Raw genomic sequence first — 19,898 nt, forward strand, 5'->3', positions numbered from 1 at the left:
CAAAGTGGCAGATATCTGTGCATGGCCTTATCTCCAAATGTGTGTGAGATGCTATAAAACTGTTTTATATTGCCCTGCCTCTATCAGACAGGCCCCCCTGATGGCTGATGGATGGGACCTTGCCACCGGTGCTCTAATTGGCCGACACTCAGGAGAAAATTGGCTGCAGCCACCGGGTCACCGTCAGCCTGGTTTTCACACTGTACATCTGTCCCCACCCCCTTAATGAAAGGGCTTAACCTTAATAACAGCGTGCTCCATGCTTCAAATGAGGATTAAGTGGAAATTGGGAGGTAAACCCTGCACTCTCCATTTGGATCAGGGTGATGGCTTACCTCAGCTGTAGGGGGAAATTTGAGGGAAGTATGGTATTAGTGCTCTTATGATTTCTTTAAAGGAATACAGACAGTTCAATATACATGGAAAAATGTATTGGTCATTTTGTGCTGTTACTCAATAGCCAATCAAGTGAATATTTGCAAATCAGCAACTGGGGAAGGGGTGTGTGGGGACCATCAGTGTGATGATCATTGGTCAGTGTAATGGTGTGATGTAAGAGAATGAATGACACATTTAAAACTAAGGTCAGCCACGGGTATATTACTGCCTATTCACACCTGAAAATAAAAATTGTATGGTAACTACTTTTGTTAAAATGTGTTTATTGGATTAGGTTGAAGCTGTGTAATTGCCATTTAATTAAGTCACAGTCATTAATGTGGAAATCAAGTAGCCTAGTAGCCCTACTGCAAAATCTCCAAACCCTAATTCCATATCAGTGTTTTTGATTGAAATGATTGAAATGTTTTTACATAATTAATAAAGTGGTGCAGTATAGTAGTTATGCACATGTTATTACATAGTAGTTATACACTTTTTTTCAGCTACACAATAAATTGCTTTAACTGCTTTAGTATGGCATTCATTATTTATATGTGTAGGTACACTTCCTACTCAAATGACAAAAAGTAATTCGGTGCACATTTGTGTTGGCCTGAGTGTAAAATGATAAAAGGTAAAAAATAGCTTCTTGGTACAACCTTTGAAACTGTAACCTATTCCATCACCTAAAGATAAGTGAACATGAAACCCACCCAAGTCTCTTCCTGGAAATCATGCTGGCTTAAAATGTAAATAAATATTTCTAATATAATTAATTACTACAGATAAGGGTTCTCACAGAGATTAAAGCTGAAGCAGGAAGGCACATTTGGTGTTTTTTCCATCTCTGCTATGAATCGATGGAGTTTGCTATCATGCAGGTCGGATTTCAAAGCGAGTTTCGCGTGTGGGAACAGCAAAGCGGAGCAGGCCCGAACCTCTGCTTGACGGATAGTGTTGCCGTGCTCATAACCATTGGCTGATTTGTGAATATTGCTCCCCTTTGGTTTAATCCGCCGTGTGCTGTGAGCCGGAAACCATTCCCCGAAGACTGCTCGGGGTGTTGGGGGGGGGGCTGTTCATTTATCTTCTCTGGATTAACATTGTCCTGTCGGAGAGTACACTCCGGCCCGCCGCGGCAGAGAAAGGCACACCGGAAAATATAGCGACCTGCGCTGACCCCCTGCACCTTGAAATGGAAGCGCGTTAAAGAGCCGATGAGTGCACGTCACACTCAGGACATTTGATTTTTATGGCTGTTCCTCTTCCGACCAAAGGACGTCCACTGGAGCGCCCAGTGACCTCCACTCGCCCGGCGTGGGCTGATGACTTTTCCGCTAGGACAGCTCGCAAGCTCCTGCGACCCCGTCGCAACATTTGATTAGCGGCACATTTGTTTGTTTCTCCACTCACGTCGCCTGACGGACCGCGCTTACCGCCAAATGCAGGATCCCTCTGTGACCTACCTCAGGGTCGCATGGGATAGCCTGTCATTTGGGTGCTGGGTGGAGGTTTAGAATATCCTTCAGTTTCCTGCAGAAATTCTGTTCCTATTCTGACAGAGGGACTTAAACAGTTGCACAAATCATGGTGATACCACACAGACAGGCAACATTAATGCTACTGTTGTGCGTTTTTGAAGAATGTTTCAGTTGCAGTCACAGTTTGCAATTTAAAATGTACAGTATAGATCATGAATACATACATTTCTGTTGATATACACATTGTGCTGTTTTCATGTTTTTGTTATGTTTCTTCAAATTGATGTTACTTCAAATTGTGATCATAACCTGACTACATTAGGGTGCATATACTGTAAATACACTATCCATTATTGTTTTTTTCCTGGTTTAAGAGGCTCTGCTTTTTTTAAACCATCCATGCAGTATCCCTCTGCAGTACTGTAAACATTTATGGGATGCAGAATCTGAAGCGTGGATACAAAGATTCATTTCTTTGTCATTCTTGCATCAGTACCGGGAGAGGATGACCTCAATTTGAATAAACATATTTCCTTTTTCTGTCTAGCCAGCAGAATGTTGAGTTATGTGATTTACATGGGCGCTCCGAATGCAGCCCAGGCTATTTTGCGGATGAATCTCTGCAAAGGAGTTCTTTGTCATAAGCTCTGTCAAACAGCGCGGTTGCTATGACGACGGAGGCTAGATAACCCATTTGGGAAAATACTTGTAGAGCCTAACACTCTATCATCTGACATTCAATAATTTTGTGTTCATAATAACCAGAAAATCAATGGGTGTCCCCGGAGACGGTTTTGTTGGAGAGGCCGGCGCTGTTGGCAAGGGGTTCTCCCAACATTTGCTTATTTGTTTTCATGTTTTGTTGGGTGGCTCAGATGAGAAGCAGGCTACTTCCGAGTCTGACTACTCGCTAACGGCCAATGAAGTTGTGTTTACAACATTATTGCGGCCCTTCTGTTGACACGCACAAATAAATATCGGAGACATGAATTTGCCTTTATAGCCCAAGGTCATAAAAAAGAGAGAGGCTCATAAAAAGTGTATGTGATATTGCATTATAACTTGAAGACAGGGATGACTGAGGATTCTGCACAATATATATGCTCGGAATTCTCCTTCCACATGCAGGGCGCTGTGCCAATAAACCATGACACGGGCAAACTTTGCTTAAAGTGATTTCAAAAGCATTTCCATATTGCTGGGAAGACTAATAAAATGCCGAACAATACCTGTTCACAACTGGATCTTTCAACTCCAATAAACACTCGCCCTTTAAAGAGTGTGTTATTTAGTTTTGTTTACTTGTGCACAATTATTGTCCTATAACGTTAATTACAGGGAATTGCCACCGGCTTTTGAGGATACATGAAATTGTGCTTTCACTTTTTCATTTAGAATTTTTTTTTGGTTGACGTCCTTTAAAGGAATTGCGTTTGGTCTGTCGGTTCGTCCTCTTTAAGTGAATTGATTGCTGCGTGTTTCTTTTAGCTGTGCTATTAAAAGACACAGAATGGGTTAGGAGGGCTGCAGAGGTTGGTAAGCTGATGCACTCTGCATTAGCATATAAAAGAGAAGGGTCTTTTGACCCCTCTCGCTTTCTGACCTCGGGTCAAGCTACATTCGGTGTCGTGACCTTGTGTTTATTTTCAAACGGGTGATATTCAGATTTGTCAGACACTTTATTCCCATGAACTCACCTCTGAGTGTTCTCAAGGAGTATGTGCTTGTATTTTACTTTTCTCCTACTAGTAGCTACATGTGATGCAAGGGTGAATACATTTGCACAGTAATGAAATAACAGACAAATCTTTTAACCAGCGTGAGCATACCAGCTGCGGGTCTGAGATGTGGCACTCTGAGATGTGTCGATCGAAATTTCCTCTGCAGAGCATAACATTTCAACACATCTAATTCTGTCTCCCGCGTTGCGAGCACAACAAGATGGCATACAGCCGAACGCATCATACAAAATCATTTTTATTATGTTTGTTTTACTTTCTTATCAGGAAAGCAGGAAACAAGATTTCTGCCTCCTGGGTATCAACATAATTCCAGACTAATCTCTGCACACCGAAAGGAAGGAGAGATCCATCAGTGCTGTTATGTGGAGCAGATCTGGCTGCGTTACTTCTTGCAGGATTAGGAAAAAGGTGAAGATTTTAAGCTTATCCTGAGGCTTCCTTATGACTTCTCCACCCCGCGTGGAGAGAAAGCATCAAACAGCAGCATAGGAAATGAGCACTGGTGTGAGCTGGCCGCCTCAACACTTGGAAGAACTGTTCCATCTCGGCTCCAGCCACACAGTAAACAAAAGAACCCGGGAGAGATTAGATATGAGCACACAGCGCTCATGCCAAATCTTTTTTTTTTTTTTTTACTTAAGAATTTTGTCAGTTTTTCAATTTAGGAGTGAAAAGATATCCCCGTATTGTTAGGACAAGACATGCTAATGTTTCTTGTGCACGAGTGTGAGGTCTTTTTTAAGTAAATATGTTAAATGTAATCAAACGGTCTTGTTTTTTTCTGTGCGTCATTGCCAAGTAAAAGCAGGTAAAGACATTCCAGTTCTTTGCACAACAAAAAGGTATGTTAATGTATGTAGCCACACAAAAGGTATAGTTCCGTAACAGTTGCTAGCCTTCATACAAATGAAAAAAAATCATGTGTCTGTCAGATTTTGAAAGAATCACTACCATGGACGCATAACTTTTATGAGCCAATCCTGCTACCTCAGAATTGGAAGGTATGGGAGGGAGTGGGTTTTCAAATTGTTTTTCCCCCCAAGGTCAAGTGAAACACACCTACTGTTAAAATCAATCTGGAAAACCATTGGAATGACACATATTGGGGTTTTTATTACCCCTTATTTTGTGTCCTTAAAAAGAAACAGAAACGGGTATAAACTGTACAACTCACCTTATTGCATGGTGGCATTGGTTGACTTGGAAAAAAAATGTAAAAAGCAGAGATGTAGAATTATACAATGTTATGATATTTCAGTTTTAAAATGTCTTTATTACATGACATTATTGTACTTACATAGGTTACCATTTTTTATTTATTTTTTTTTTATTGTAAAAAATACTTTCCCCACAGCTGGTTGGACATCTTTGTACTGCACTGTTACCCAGCAGCCATTGCAGACAGACATCTGTGTCGTCAATAGAATTGGTGAAACTGTGACACAAACGAAAGAGAATAGCTCTTTGTTTATGCTTAAACGGGATCTGTTGATCTTAAATCACAAAGCTGTACGGAGAAGAATGGAGCTTTATGGATCTATCAGTGTAATGTTGGAATCGGCACAAGCCCCCCACAGGCTGCCCCTGTGCTGCATAGGCGTGTCTCTGCGAGAGGTCACATGGCGCCTTCCTTTGCCCTCTGTGCGGATTGCTTTATAGATCTGTTTTCTCTGGTCAGGGGGAACAGAGCCCTGTATTACAATCTGGTGCCTATTGATGGTATTGACTGCCACTCAGGCAGCAGCAGACTCAAAGTCTAAAATCAATTACTTTGTGTTCTACATCGGCTTCGTCTGCTTCTCGCTGTCAGTGGAGCATCCGGTTTGCCCTCTCCTTTGCCCCCTTCCAGGCCGGTGGTGCCCTCCTGACTTTCACCGGGGGACGATGCCGCCCCTGTGTCCTGTAGTGTCCCATTAGAAAGGCCTGGCTCTGTCAAATTCACTTCATGCTAACAGTCATCGAAATGGTGCTGATCTCGCTCCTGTCGCCAGAGCTGTATGTAAATCTTCACCTGAAAACCCGCCAGGATAACAGTGCTGTAGCTACCACAAAAATGGGAAAGGTCATTCTGACATTTAATTTCATTAATGCATCAAATAAGCGTGGATGTTTCTGCATGTCTGTCTGTCTGTATGCCTTAAATAAAATCAATTTAAGATCCAGAAGCCTTATCCATCATACGTTGGTTAAAGTCTGGCAACAGACTTTGATGCAGTTCTAACTTTCTGTCCCAACTCTCCATGGCAACCCTAGCACTGACTCCAAATCTGTATTGAGACAGCGTAGGAGGGGAAAGTCAGGGGGTTTGGTAGGATGGGCTAATTTGTCATGTAAAGTATATCCTGCATATGACAGGTTCGCGTCGGCTTTAATTTGTTGAGATAATCAAAAAAGCAATGATCCGCTCCCTGAAGATGTGGGATTACTCTGTAAGGATAACCTTATCATGCTGATGCTTCACTATCAGAACCAGATGTCCTGTATTACAGAGAGAGAGGGAGGCTACACTGTTTTAAGGGACCTCACAGATGGGAGAGAAAGGGATAGAACTTGAATGTGTCTGCCTTTTAATATCTGCATTGCCAAGGACATTAAAGGTTATCAACAGACTGACATATGCATATAATTACAGACTAAAATGTAGTATCACATTAAAGTAAAATACACGTTAATGAAGCTCAATTTTACACATTCTGAATTACACTGAAATTGAAGTATTAATATTTAAGAATGTTACATGACATCTCATAAGCTTAATTGTGTGTCTTTTTTTTCCCCAAGTCTGACGCTTGAAATATCACAAACTTGGATCTGTACCCGCTCTGCAATTGCAGGAGTCAGCTGCAAGCATCAGTTCTCGGTCAGATGAGAGCTGCCATTGTACTGAAAACACATTCTGGGCCTCTGATAACATATCTGCCTTGTTTTTGTGGGCATGAATGATGGAGCAAGTTTCTCCTGGCTCCGCTCCTGTTAGCTCGGGCCAAGATGGAGAGGGGCTGTAGAGTGAGACAAAACACAAGGGCCGCTATCAGGAGAAGGAGCTGTCCAACAGCTGAGGAGGAGGAAGCCCCTCCAGCTGCACCGGAGGACCCATGTCCCCCCAGGCCCTGAGGCCCGCGATGCGTGACAAATCTGCTCGTACCACCTGACCTGTTCGCTTTTCACCAGCCTCTGTGTGGCAGACATCAGATTAACGACCTTTAAGACTAAACCGAGAGCCTTTCAACTCCCCAGAAGATAAAGATTGGATTTGCTATGCTAAACTCGAACAGGAAGTGTGGACAAAAGCGCTTGGGCGGGGGGGAATCGGAGACGGTTCCACCCCGGCTTTTTACCTCCGGCTTTGTCCTAAGGTGGCTTCTTAATTTCTCCTTGCTACTCTATCAGTTGTTGGGGGTCTCAGGTTAAGCGCTCTTTTTTGTGCTAAGATTATGAATCTTTGTGCTGTAATCCCGTTAAGCACCTGTACAATGGAGGAACAGCTGGCGTGGGCTCCCTCCACTGAGTTAGTGTGGTACAGTGGGAGAGACACTCCATCATAGACAAAGGGAGGGGTCAGCGTGAAGTGACACAGATCATCCAGGAGACAGCTGGGAGAGCAACCTGACACCTGCCATCCCTCTAGCAGAGAGCTCTCTAATGACATTCATTTACTGCCTCCCTGCTGTGCAAGGTAAGCATAGCCTGGTCACCTACAGAAGCACTTTTTTTTACAGTGTGGGTATGGCAGAGCTGGCTTGTGCTTACCCTACCCAGACAATCAAAGAGGCTTCCTTTAAGACCCGGGGATATTGTATATGAGTCATCTTGTTATTTTTTTTTCCACTTATAGTGAATGGAAGGTGTCATACCTTGGGTTCTGGTGTGATAGTAAGACTTAAATTGAGTTTCAGCTGAATGTACTATGAAAAATTGTGTGAAAGCAAATTTAATACCGTCACTCCATCCACAGACCCTGGTCCAGGTTTATTAAAGACGGGTTAAGTATACAGGGGCGGTATGATGTGAGAAGCGCAGATGTGACTAGTAGTTTAAAAGGTCCGGCCACGACAATTACAGGGCTGGAGAGACCGCGTACAATGGAGGAAGGTCCCTCTAATCAGTTTTATGGGAGCCACACAATTGGGTTAACACATCTGAGCGCCCAGGTCCCAGCCGCCGTATGGTAAACAGCCCGGGGCCATGCTAAAGTCGGCCCTGGGAACCCCGGCACTCTGTGTCAGGGGGCGAAATGTGACACGCAGCTGCGCGGCAGACCGGCGGCGCTCGAGACCCTCCCCTCCAAAAAGCTGAGAGTGTTTAAAGTGCTACAGTGTAGGGTTACAGCCGACCGACCGCATGAGAGTGCCGGGGTAGATGCTTCTTTTATTGCACGCTGCAGAATGCGAGTTGTGTGACCGGCCCGTGAAATCCGGGTGGTTTCGGCGTCAGCCCCCAACATGGGTGGAGGGCGAGCCGTCGAGGCGTGGAGCCGTCACAGCCTGGAGCGACGAAGCCAGGGTGGTCAGCACAAGCCAGACAGACACTACGATGGGCAGTCTGAGTTTCTATTGGTCAAGGTGTTAAACACTGTGTGGAAGACCCTGAATGTAGTTTCCGGGCACACCCACGGCATATTCCTGTTAGCATTTACTGGAATAGGTTTGTATTTTTAAGGTGTTAAAATGTATTGTCAAGATTTGCCTTGGGATGTTTAATACTTACCGTATGCACTTTTGTAAGTCGCTTTGGATAAAAGCGTCTGCTAAATAAATAAATGTAAATGTAAATATAGAGCTTGTTAAGATTACCCAGCTTTCCACCTCTCTCTGATTTTGAAACGGTTAGTGGCTTGTGTCCCGTTTGTCTCTCTACCTCTCTGTGCACCTCCCGGTGTGCCACTGCATTGGCATGGCACCTTACACTTTACATGTTGTCAGGAAGATCCCGTGTGCTTTCTCCTTCTGATATGTACTTTGTTTCATCCTTCCAAAGACCTCGAACCCAGCTGTGCTGGTGAAGCTTTCGTTTACATGTTTTGTTTTGAGTAAAAGTAGACTCCTCTGTGTTGGCCCTGCACTTTAGGGGGATGGTGCTTCCTATTGAAGTCACACATTTATGTCAAGCAGATTCGGAATATCAAATAGGGGTGGTTTAATGTATTACAAAGAGCATATATAATGTTTCACCTCAGCTGCAGAGATGTTTTTGTTAAAGGATGACATATATCTTCATTTTAGTTTATTTGGTTTACGTTTTTTTTTAAATTGCTGTAGTGATTTAAGCTAAACATGCAATTATAACTGGTTATTCATATCACCTAATGTAGGTTCTAGATGTTTTGCAAAGCTCTTGGACTCCCTTGTATTCACCAACCATATTTTTTAAATGAAACCATTTTGGCTGAAGTATTAAAATGCATATATCATTTATGAACGTCTATATACAACCATTAAATGCACAACATTATTATGAGAAAATAATGCATTCCAAGCAGGAGTACCTTTTGACAGCTCTGTTCTGTTAACAGCCATGGTCATGTTGTTGCCTGAATTAATCATTCATATGCTTGAATTATTTATAGTCATTGAGAAACCTGTTTATTTGGCTTCACGTTGTTTTGATCTCATTAGCTTTGAAGCGCCCACCTGTTTAACGTGTATGAACCTTGGGACCACGGCCTCAGAGACCGTTTCATTACTGAGAGGAAAGAGTTAGAGCTGGAGGTGGACCAGTCATTCATAAAAAAAACGGTTCAGCTCATCACACACACGTGTTCATTAGGATTCACCGGTGTGCTCTAGCAACATGGGAATGTGCAGTCTGATCTGAGCTGTGCCTAGCTTCAGATGTTTCAGTTCATGAGTGCAGGACCATGGTTGTCAAGGTGTTCAAACACACCGACTTCAAAGAATTTCTGTGGAGCCAAAGTGTCACACACACGCCAATAAACGACCTCGCAACAAGTTTTTTGGTAACTTATTAAGCCCAGGGTGCTATACATTCTGAGTAAGCCTGCATAAATAAGTCATAATGCATGTTTTTTTGTCTTTTCTGCCATTACAGTAGAAAGGTTACTGAAAGCATTTAACATTTGAAAAAGCACTAATCTCCTCTCTACTGTTAATCAGGAAGATGTTGTGCTCCTACCTGGTGTGGCTCCTACCTGGTGTGGCCCTGTTTCTGATTTCACAAAATTAATTACGATATTTCCTTTCATACCTAAGAAATAGTTGGTATGTCACCACTATAGATAATCTTTGGATCTGTTAACTCTTTATAAATGAATCAGGGTATTCAGGGTAGGTATGAAAAGGGTAGATTGTAGACCCATTTGCTTGTTTCCAGAATGCCCCTTTCTCTACATGTCTCTACACTTCTGCAACACATTAAGCAGTTACCTGACCTGAAATGCTTCATATTTGTCTGTGGGCCTCAGGATTTTGGATCTCCATTAGGCTAAGGACTATGTGTATGGTATGGTTCGGTATTACTGTAGCTTGTAATGAAGCACATGTGACAAATGTCCCCATAGCCGTTGTTGACAACACTGCAGGTTTAGGGGAATTGATGTTAGTCATCTATTCCAAAGTGCCAGTGTAGTGATAAACAGTATGATAAGCAGACAGCAAACAACTTGCCTCTAGCTTCTTTCTGTGAAAAAGGTTCACTGGTGTTATCTGTGGGGTTGAAAGGTGGCCATTAACCATGCATATGTCTAGTTTAGTCTACTGCAGTTTTCATGATGTCTGGTTGTGTCAGTTAAGTTAAGCAAAATGTTTATTATCAAAGCAGTGCTAATTGTCTTTCTTTGATCTTTAAAAACAGGGTCCTTTAAAATTTCCTGTATCTGTTATCCATTGGCAATTATCATTGAAATTTCAGAGAATATATGAAAGCTCGATGTGACGTCAGGCACCATAAAAATTCTATGAGTGACTGCTTTCCTTTGAAGTGTTGCCACAGACTTTCTCCGCAGGTCATTTAGTGGGTCATTCCTGGTTAACATTTGCCCTTGAGGCCAAGAGGGAGACGTTTGAATGTGTGGAGTGGCCGCTGCAGCGGAGACCTCGTCACTTTGTTCCCTTTTCCGAATTTCACACCTCAGTGATGGTGAGCCGTGCGGGCAACGGCGGTAGCGGCGGGTTCGGATATCGCTCTGGCAGGGGTTGAGTCAGGCAGCCGCGCAGCACACCCGCGGTGAAAAACGGGAGCTCCTCTCTCCCACAGCTCGTCTTATGAGGCTCATTAGCTGAGAGTGAAAGCAGAATGTGAGACCTTTTCTACTCTGGCGGGCAAAGGGCAGGACGGTGATGAATGACTTTTAGACAGTTCCTGTTATACAGAAGGGACAGAAGAGTCAAGAGTGGTGCAGCAGAGAGCTTCAGCATTACTCTAGTGAGCTCATTTATACATCCTTGCATCCTTAATGTACATAGCATTGCTCTTTGAAAACATGTATATACAGTATATGACAGAATAATGGTACTTAGACTCCATCACACTTGGACATCCCTATGGATTGGTATGTTTGGTAATGCAAAACATTCTGTACGTCTGCACCACCCTCACTTTCGTCCACCCAGGTGGTCTATCTCATTCTGTGTAACACTGGAGAGCCCTGGGCTCCTACTGTGCACTCTTCCCAAAGATGAACTGCTGACGTGTTTGCTGTTGTGGACTGCTGTTTCTGGTGCCGTAGTATGGCAGTGCTGATACCGTCAGGAAGATAATGTTTCAGTCCCAGAAAAGTGAGATGGTCTCACAGATTGTGAACTGTCGTTAAGTGGCTGTGTTTGGCCAAGTTAGGAATACCTGAGCTGAACTGATTTAGTCAACCCTCCCATGTACCATTAGAGCAAGGGCATTCTTGTATTGGTATGCAGGGCAGCTTGGTTCCTTTTTGTGCTTTTCTTTTTTGATAATCACCAGACTTAGCATCCAGCAGGTAAAATCGCCTCATCACCTTTTGCGCACCCTTCTGATGAGGTTATGAAGAGTTGATTAAGTTGATGAAGGGTTCATGGAAGAGCTTGAGAAAGTTGCTCAAGCACGTCACAGGCGGTCATGAATAATAAATTGATCAAATTATTGCCATATTTTATTTCTTTCTAAAAAGCTTACAGTTACTCTGTGCTTGCACAGAGTGATAATTTTCTCCTGATGATAAGTACAGTTTATATCTCATTGCTTTGATACTGCCATTCAGGGTAATTTAGGCTCTGTTGGTCATCGCATCTTTGCTCTTCTCTCTGTTCCACATCAGGCCGTAGCTCTTATGCTACATTGCATTTCTGTCAGCGTAATACCCTATTAAGAGCCATATATTAAGTAAAATCAGGTTGATTGATTTCCGTACCATTTAAGTGCGCCGGGTCACAAACTCTGGGGGTAATTTGGAACCCGAAGCCACCTGCTTTAGAGATGAGCGTAGAAGGCCATCAGGGTAACCATGGCGAGGCCGCCTTCACCCGAGGTCAGCGAGCGCAACGCTTCGCGCTCCACGCTCCGTGCTCCGCACTCCGCTTGCGCCCCCCGTCGCGCGGGATATAAGCAGAGAAGCTCTTGTTAAATGTCCTCTGCAAGGCTTTGCTGTCACTCTTACTGGCAGCCCTGACCTGCTTTTGGCTCACCGCGAGCCACACTTACTGTGGGAGGAAGGGGCTAAATGTCTGCAGATTCCTCACCAGGGTGGCCAGGTTTCATGCGTTAGTCTGAATTCAGCGTTACTGCTACACTACGGCCTCCGGCTGAAAGCCCCCACGTAAAAGGAGCCAGCACTCATCTCTCTTGTGGAAATGCAATAATACCAAACACACCGCCCTGCAAAACAAGACCCTTGTAAATCCTTTGATGTAAAATTGACAATTTTAGTGGATGACATTTGGCGGATTCGGTATTGCCAGGCAACTGGAAAGGCAGCCCGCGCCTCGCGGATCCTCAAGGATGGGGTGGTATTAGTGGTAATGATGCTGCTGGCTGTACTGTAGGTAGGGCTTTGGCTTGCCTTCAGACCGCCGAGTGAAATTAAAACCCGGAAAATGGGATTAGTTTGTCCCCTTGGGTGGACCCAATAGCCAGCTGGTGACTGGTCATCTACACTTAACTTAGTTTCACTTTGCAAGGGGGGGGGCTGTTCGCTGGGAAGTAGATTTGTTAACAGTTAATGCTTGTTAGTGTTGCTTCTTGTCACATAAAGGGGTTCATTGTCTAATGTCTTATAAAGGTTCTATTATCTTGTAATTATTCATATTTGAAGGAAGCTAGTATCCTTTCTGTTTCTCAATAAGGCCTTGTGTTCTTATTATCAATGTGTAGATACCATTATTTAGACTTCTGAAACTGCCTGGGTTTTTTTAAGTCTGAAATTTGCTTAGCTTTATCCAGCAAACATGTACCACTCTCTCAACTTTATTTGCACATTGTACTGTTCTTTATTTGGACATTGCACTGTAATAAATAAAATATTAGGAAAATACCCTGATACTGTTTATGATGTTGGTATGCAAAGCCATAATATCTAATATAAAAAGTTAAAAGGTGCAGGATTGTCATGACTGCCAGTTCATTAATTAAAAACGCTATATATTGTAGTGGTCAAGGTGTGAAAAATATAGATCTCATTTATTTAAGTCCTATCACTGTTCTGCTTTTCTTCTGCTTACAGTTAGAAAATATGAATTTATAGGCTGTCCAGCATACAATATAAAAACATAGAATAAATATAGACAAATTAAAGACTAAATAATTCAAATGGAAGATGCCTTGGTACTTACACAGATGAACATTATCAGCAGCTGCGCCTATAATACATTTTCTCCACAGAGCTAGTTTAGTTGATATCTCCAAATATTTGTTCCCAAATGTACAATATCACTATACATCCTGCTCTAATTGCCTTAAAAGTCCTGCGAACATGAATTATAAATGTGTGTCTCCTTTCAGCAAATGGGAGCAGCACAGAGATACAGAGTAAGCACATTTTCTCCTTGCTGGATGAAACGGAGGCGACGCTCACACAATGGAGCGCATTGTCTAACTGTGGCGGATCCTTAATGAGCCAGCGTTACACTGGGAATCTCACACACAGCGACTGCTCACAAGACCCCTCCCCTCTCACACCTCCCATCATGAATAATCAAGCAGGGCCTCATTATTATTCATGAGCTGGAATCTGTGTAGTCATGTGCACTCAGCCTGAGACGAGGGGGAGTGTTACCATGAGCGGGAGTCTGAGCTCCAGTGTGTGCGATAGCAAGAGGGGAGAGAGAAGAGCTGGCTGCTGCTGCTGCTGCTGTTGCTCCTGCTGATCCAGTACACACCGGGACGGACTCTGCTCGGAGCTGCATGCGTCCACGTGTGTGTGTGTGCGCGCGCGTGTGTGAGAGACCCGCGCAGGAGTGACTGATGAGACACAGCGCACCAGTCTGGAGGGTGAACCCCTGTCTGTTCCACTGCCTTTCCGCCGTGGGGGAATTTAGACGCGACTATAATGGGCTGCAATTTGTGCACTTTACAGAAAAGGGAAGAGCACTACAAACTGCTGTATGAGATTGCACAGGTAAGCGGGGGAGCCCCAGTCGCTGGGTCTCCTCGGTCACCTTTTTTCGGCACGCGTGGTCCTGATGTGTTCGGCGTGGGATTGTGGGGTGTGGAGAGGAAGAAGCTGATACGTACCTGAGTGGGGAATGTGAGAGCAGTTTCAGGTAGAAGAGATGGGTCGTCTTCACCTGGGCAAAGTGTGTGAGGGCAGTTTCAGGTGAAGAAGGAGGGTCATTGACACCTGGCCAGAGGATGTGAGTGCAGTTATAGGTGAAGCTGCGTGACTTTTCACCTGGGCAAAGGATGTGTGAGCAGTTTCAGGTGAGGAAGATGGATTACTTTTGTCACAAACATGCCTGGGTAGAGAGTGCCCTTCTTACCGTGACCAAAATGGGTTTTTAAAGCTTAAATATATTTTTTTTTAATGTGTGTCACTGTGAAGACTGCTGCTGTACTAATTTCATCAATATGCAAGATTTTATACATTTTGTGAGTGAGTATGAACTGACATAGTTAATGCATCATGAATTTGTCTGAATAGAGTATATACAGAAATGTGGTGTCCGGGGGACTATGATGCAGTAAGTGATTATCAGTTATCAGGGAATTGTATTTGTGGGGTCCATATCAGAGTGGCTGAAATAAATAAAGACCAGATAGCATCTGCAATGTGTAACTGACTTGTACTGGACTGGTGCGTGTATCTTTGTTTTCCCGGAGACTTGTGGCAGTAGTTTGGGAGTTGCGCTTGTATCAGCGCGGATCAGCGCCCCAAGGGGGGCCTGCCTTCTCCGGTGGTCCGCCGCTGGCTGGCTCCGGCGGAGCTCCTGTTGGGTTCGCAGCAGGCTAATTACATGGCGGATCCTCCGCACATCAAGTGGCCCCTTCCAAAGCAGCCTTAATGAACATTTTCACGCTAATGTGATCACAGCCTCATTAGCTATTTTATAAAACGATTCTGTGCATTAATTAGATGTAAAATGTCTCCTTTACACGCAGAGAGAGAGAGGAAAAAGGAAGATTAGCATGGCTAATTGCTGCCAGGGGTGATGGAGTTTTTGTGCAGCTTGAACAACTGCAACTCGAACAGCAAGCATTGTCAGGGGAAATCATATTAGGATACCCCTCCAACGGTGACTCATCCACATGCCACAAACTGTTACCATACAATTGGTACTTGTTGTGCTTAGCGCTTTTGAACGACTGTTAGGTTAGTCAAAGGCACTCCCGGTGAGGTCTCCTGCCCCGCACAATAGAGCGAAAGGTGTAAAAGTGGCCAGCTCTGTATGCTTTCATGAGAGGACGCCACAAAAGGAGATGGAGCAACAGAAGGCAGAGGGATTCACAGCACTCTGCCGTGCTGTCTTGCTTGCTTTACTTGAATAACAAAAGAGCACACACTCACCTCTCCTCTCCCTGCGAGCGGGGAGCAGTTTGCTTTGACTCGGCTGCCTGTTGACAGTGAAAAAAGCTGGGACGGTAAACGGCTGCCTCTCTTTGTGCTCTGTAATGTGTCAGGTAACTTTCCCTTTAATCCCACACACACTCTCTGGGGTTTTCCGCCACCGGCAGCCAGCGTCTGAGCGCTACGGGGAGGGGGGCGAGGGAGACGGGGGTCGGGCTGCTGGCAGCCGGGCGGTTCTGGCAGCCGAAAGTGTGTCAGTGTGTCCATGTGGCCAGCAGTCTCGCAGAAAGCAGAGCGGGGCACCCTGCTTGTACCGCTACTGAGGGAGTCATTATGGCATCAGCACTCAGATAGCTCAGCTCCTCCCCCCTCTCTCTTTCTCTCTCTCACTCTCACTTTTTCTTTTTCTTTCCCTCACTCTCTCTCAGTTTCTTCCACTTTCTTTTCTCTCTCTTACTTTCTCTTTTTCATTCTCTGTTTCTATCTCTCACTTTCACTTTCTCCTCTCTATTCCTTTCAGATTAGTTCAACTGAAAAATCCTTGACTCTTCATGCTTATATTGTTCATATTACCAAAGCTATACAGTTTCTAATCACAAGTAACAATGAGCTCTCTCCTTCATCTCTCTAGCTCTCTGGCTGTCTCCCTGTCACTGTCTCGTTTCTCTTATTCCCCTAATGTCAGCGTTGTGTAACTCTCAGACTTCTTTCTTTCACCGATGGGGTTGTGTAATTTCCAGACCGAAGCTCCGCTCCGGTTATGTATGTCTTTAGTCTTATGTAAATGGAAAATTGGTCTTTTAAGTCGTGCAGCGTGACGAGCTGGCCGGGGAGCGCTGCGGACCGATTCCAGGAACAAGATCCAACCGCGGCGGCTGCTTATCCACACAGCTCGCCTCTTTTCAGACTCTGGAATAATTTTGACACAATCCCTGCCCGCCTGCCTGACCCCTGTAGCCCTGGGAGATTTATGACACTGGTGTTATTGTTTGTTCAAACAGCAGCAGGTATTCATTGCAGAAGTATCCCCATCTTTTGTTAAGCGGGTGTGCCAAGCTATCCCACCAGCTTGACATTTCTTATTTATTATCAAATCTCCAAGGCAGGATTTTTTCTGCTCTTTTTCCCCCAGGGCCTTTAATGAGTTTCAGTCACAAATGCATCTCAGCAGTTTTAACCTCTCAGTGTTCTACTTTTTCTGGAAGAAGGAAGAGTTTTTGAGACCCAGGAGAGAATACCACTGACCCTATTGACATATTAAAATGCTCTTATGCTGTTTGAAGACATGGAACTGTTCTCACCATGTGTGTGTGGGTTATGAAACTGAAATAGAGATACTGTATGCAGATATGAAGTTATAAATTATTTTCTGTGATATTATATGATAACATTGCGTAAATGGCTTAATCCAGAGAATGCAATGTGCCCTCTTTTTGGACCTTTTACAAAAGTTATTTGTAACTGCCTGTATAGTGTGGCCTATTCACAATTTTAAAGTCAGACCGTGGGTGACTTACCCCATATGAATATCATATGGTGCCTGCTGGTTCCCCTGATTAATCAGAGAACTTTCATTGAGAGCTGTGGTGTATCTGGGCTAATTACCACTTTGGCAGACAGTGAAATGTATAATAAATTGATTGAGTTGCCCATGTGTAATATGATTTAGAGTTGATTGAGTTGGTCGGCTTCACTTAGTGTTAACAGTGCTGAGGCAGCGGATTTGGTTAATAACATTGGGCTCATGGTTTGACCTTTGATTGAGGAGGGACCCAACGGAAGGATGGAGGTATCCCACCCGTGACTTAAGATACCTCAGACTCTGACCAATCCCCAGGTCAGTGCAGTACCCATCTGTTACCACTAGGCTACACTAAGAACCAGGGGTGGGATTGCCAACAGCACTGTGAATTAGTGAACTTAGGCTTTGTTAATATGCTGCTTTTTTTCCCCTCTCCAGTATTTAAATCTCTTTTTGGCATTGCTTGTTCTCCCATTAGAGCTTCCAAATTATGTCCCGATCCCAGCATTCCAGGGAGCGTTTCCAGTTTGCTGCAGTTTGGAGCAAGCCGAGCGTGAGGAGTGACAGACAGCGGCGGATCGGTGCTCCTCCGTTCGACTCGGCGGGCTCAGGAAATGAATGGGTGGCAGACAGGCCAATGAGCCCCCAGCCCCTGCTGATAATTGACTGATAAATAAAAAATGGAGCAAATTTATATTCTGTAATGCTCCCCCATCTAAGCCACGCTTGATTGAGCGAGGAGCGGTGGAGTACGCATTTCAGCACTTCACGCTGACTTCCCAGCAGTCAACAGAGCTGAAATGAAGAATCTGCTGTAGACTGGCTCCTCTTCCATTGGTCCTGAGTTAGCAACAAAATCAAATTAAAGCATTCTGAGAATAATTCTAATGCCTTGATAAAACAAGGCATTAATATAATTGTTATTTTATATGGTATACACAGAATCTTTTTGTCAGCAGTGAACATGGTCTTAATTTGGGGTGCTTTGTTGAAATCTTTGATAAGAAAAAACAACAGAGCTCAAATGAGCCAGACCAGTAATTCATTTTCGCCTGCAGTGAGGGCTGATTCCCAGGAGTTGAGTTCTGTTGAATACTGCCCTGCTGCTGAAAGCAGATGCCCAGTCACAGTGCAGCATGCAAATCCGTGGACAGCACAGGGGAGAGGCACTCTCTGCTCAGGGCAGTGCCTTCTCCGCTGCCCTGGAGCTCAGGGAAGATGGCACAGTGCACAGCGGTCTGATGTTATATGGCCAAACACTGTCGGCCATATGGGAACCACCTGCACCCTGGTTCCCCAAGCCATCTCACAGTATCATGTATGAGGACACTGTGCAGTTCGGGGACTCCAGCTTTGTGGAAAACGTTTTGAGAGGGCAGCCAATGCATGGCACGCCTTGTAAAAGATAGGATAATATTCCTCTCTCTCTCTCTCTCTCTCTCTCTCTCTCTCTCTCTCTCTCTCTCTCTCTCTCTGTCTCTCTCTCTCTCTCTCTCTGTGTGTGTGTGTGTGTGTGTGTGCGTGCGTGCGTGCGTGCGTGCGTGCGTGTGTGTGCGTGCGTGTGTGTGTGTGTGTGTGTGTGTGTGTGTGTGTGTGTGTGTGTGCGTGTGTGTGTGTGTGTGTGTGTGTGTGTGTGTGTGTGTGCGTGTGTGCGTGTGTGCGTGTGTGTGTGTGTGTGTGCGTGTGTGTGTGTGTGTGTGCGTGTGTGTGTGTGTGTGTGTGTGTGCGTGTGTGCGTGTGTGCGCGTGAGGAATGGCTTTCAGTAGAATGACACGACTGAACCCTGTGCTGCCCATGTCAGCCCCACTGGAGCTCGCTCTATCTCCTGACTGTTAGCTACCAATGTACTCATCCATCTTCTAGTCCCATTACATTTTTGTGAATGATGGTTTTCACCCATTAAAATTGATAGGAGAGAACAAAGGGGGGAAAAAAGAAGAATGTGTTGTTTGATTGATCCTGTGTCCACCAGGAAGATTACCCTGAGATATAATATAGGCTTTGAAACGATTTCTAAAATGGAACGACAGCACATTTACAGTCAAGTCTTTTCCATCATAAAGATTCAGTTCACAACGTCTTTGAGCCTCTGGGTTTTAATCAGGATCAGGGTCTGACAATGCGCTGCCTTTGACTGCAATGAAAAACACGTCTCTTTGTTTTGAAGTCACATTGGGGCCATTTATGATTTCCAAATGTGGAAAATCGTATTATGTGTGTTGACTTGATATTTTTCCCATTTTATCAGTTTACAGACTGATAAAAAGTCACAGTCATTTTCACCCACTCTAGTCTAATAACAATCATTGACTGATCAATTATTGGACACTGGAATGTAATCAGGGTTCTATGCAGTGTACTGTGCATAAACAGTATACACACTTTATACACATATTTACAGCACATACTAGTATACAGTACTGAGTCACACCCGTTTGGGAATTCAGCTTTGAACCAAAGACCTTCCTTTGTTCTGCTGCACGAAGGTGGTTATGTAAAGACTCTAAAATAAGATCACTCCACCGATAGCTGCAATATACTCGCATTGTGTTTTATCAGTCAGTCCACTAAATCTCCTTCATGATGGGATCTGATGATTTAACAGGGAATTGATGAATTGACCTTTTTCCTTTTCCACTTTTTTTATGCCAATGAATGTTAGACTGACCTTTCCATCCACACATCAATCCCCCTAGCCCCAGACTCACGGTCAAAATGAGTTTCGGAGCTGCCTCCTCTATGTCTCTGCTGCTTATATTCACAGACAGCCCGTCACAGAGAGAACAGAATCCCATTTTGCATAAAGCTGCCTTCCTAAATCAAGTCCATTCTTTATAAACGGC

General features: G+C 44.3%; 1 protein-coding gene across 2 annotated transcripts in view; it reads left to right on the plus strand.

The window, feature by feature from the left end:
* Window positions 1-14,069: 14,069 nt before the first annotated feature.
* Window positions 14,070-19,898, plus strand: part of LOC118770327 (PDZ domain-containing RING finger protein 4-like) — a 41,055-nt gene continuing 35,226 nt past the window's right edge. For both annotated transcript variants that reach the window (XM_036517930.1, XM_036517929.1), the window contains exon 1: window positions 14,070-14,147. In XM_036517930.1, the coding sequence (XP_036373823.1) occupies window positions 14,079-14,147 (69 nt within the window). In that variant the 5' untranslated portion in view covers window positions 14,070-14,078. The remainder of the gene's footprint in view (window positions 14,148-19,898) is intronic.

This window comes from Megalops cyprinoides, chromosome 23, assembly GCF_013368585.1.
Source record: "Megalops cyprinoides isolate fMegCyp1 chromosome 23, fMegCyp1.pri, whole genome shotgun sequence".
NCBI lineage: Eukaryota > Metazoa > Chordata > Actinopteri > Elopiformes > Megalopidae > Megalops > Megalops cyprinoides.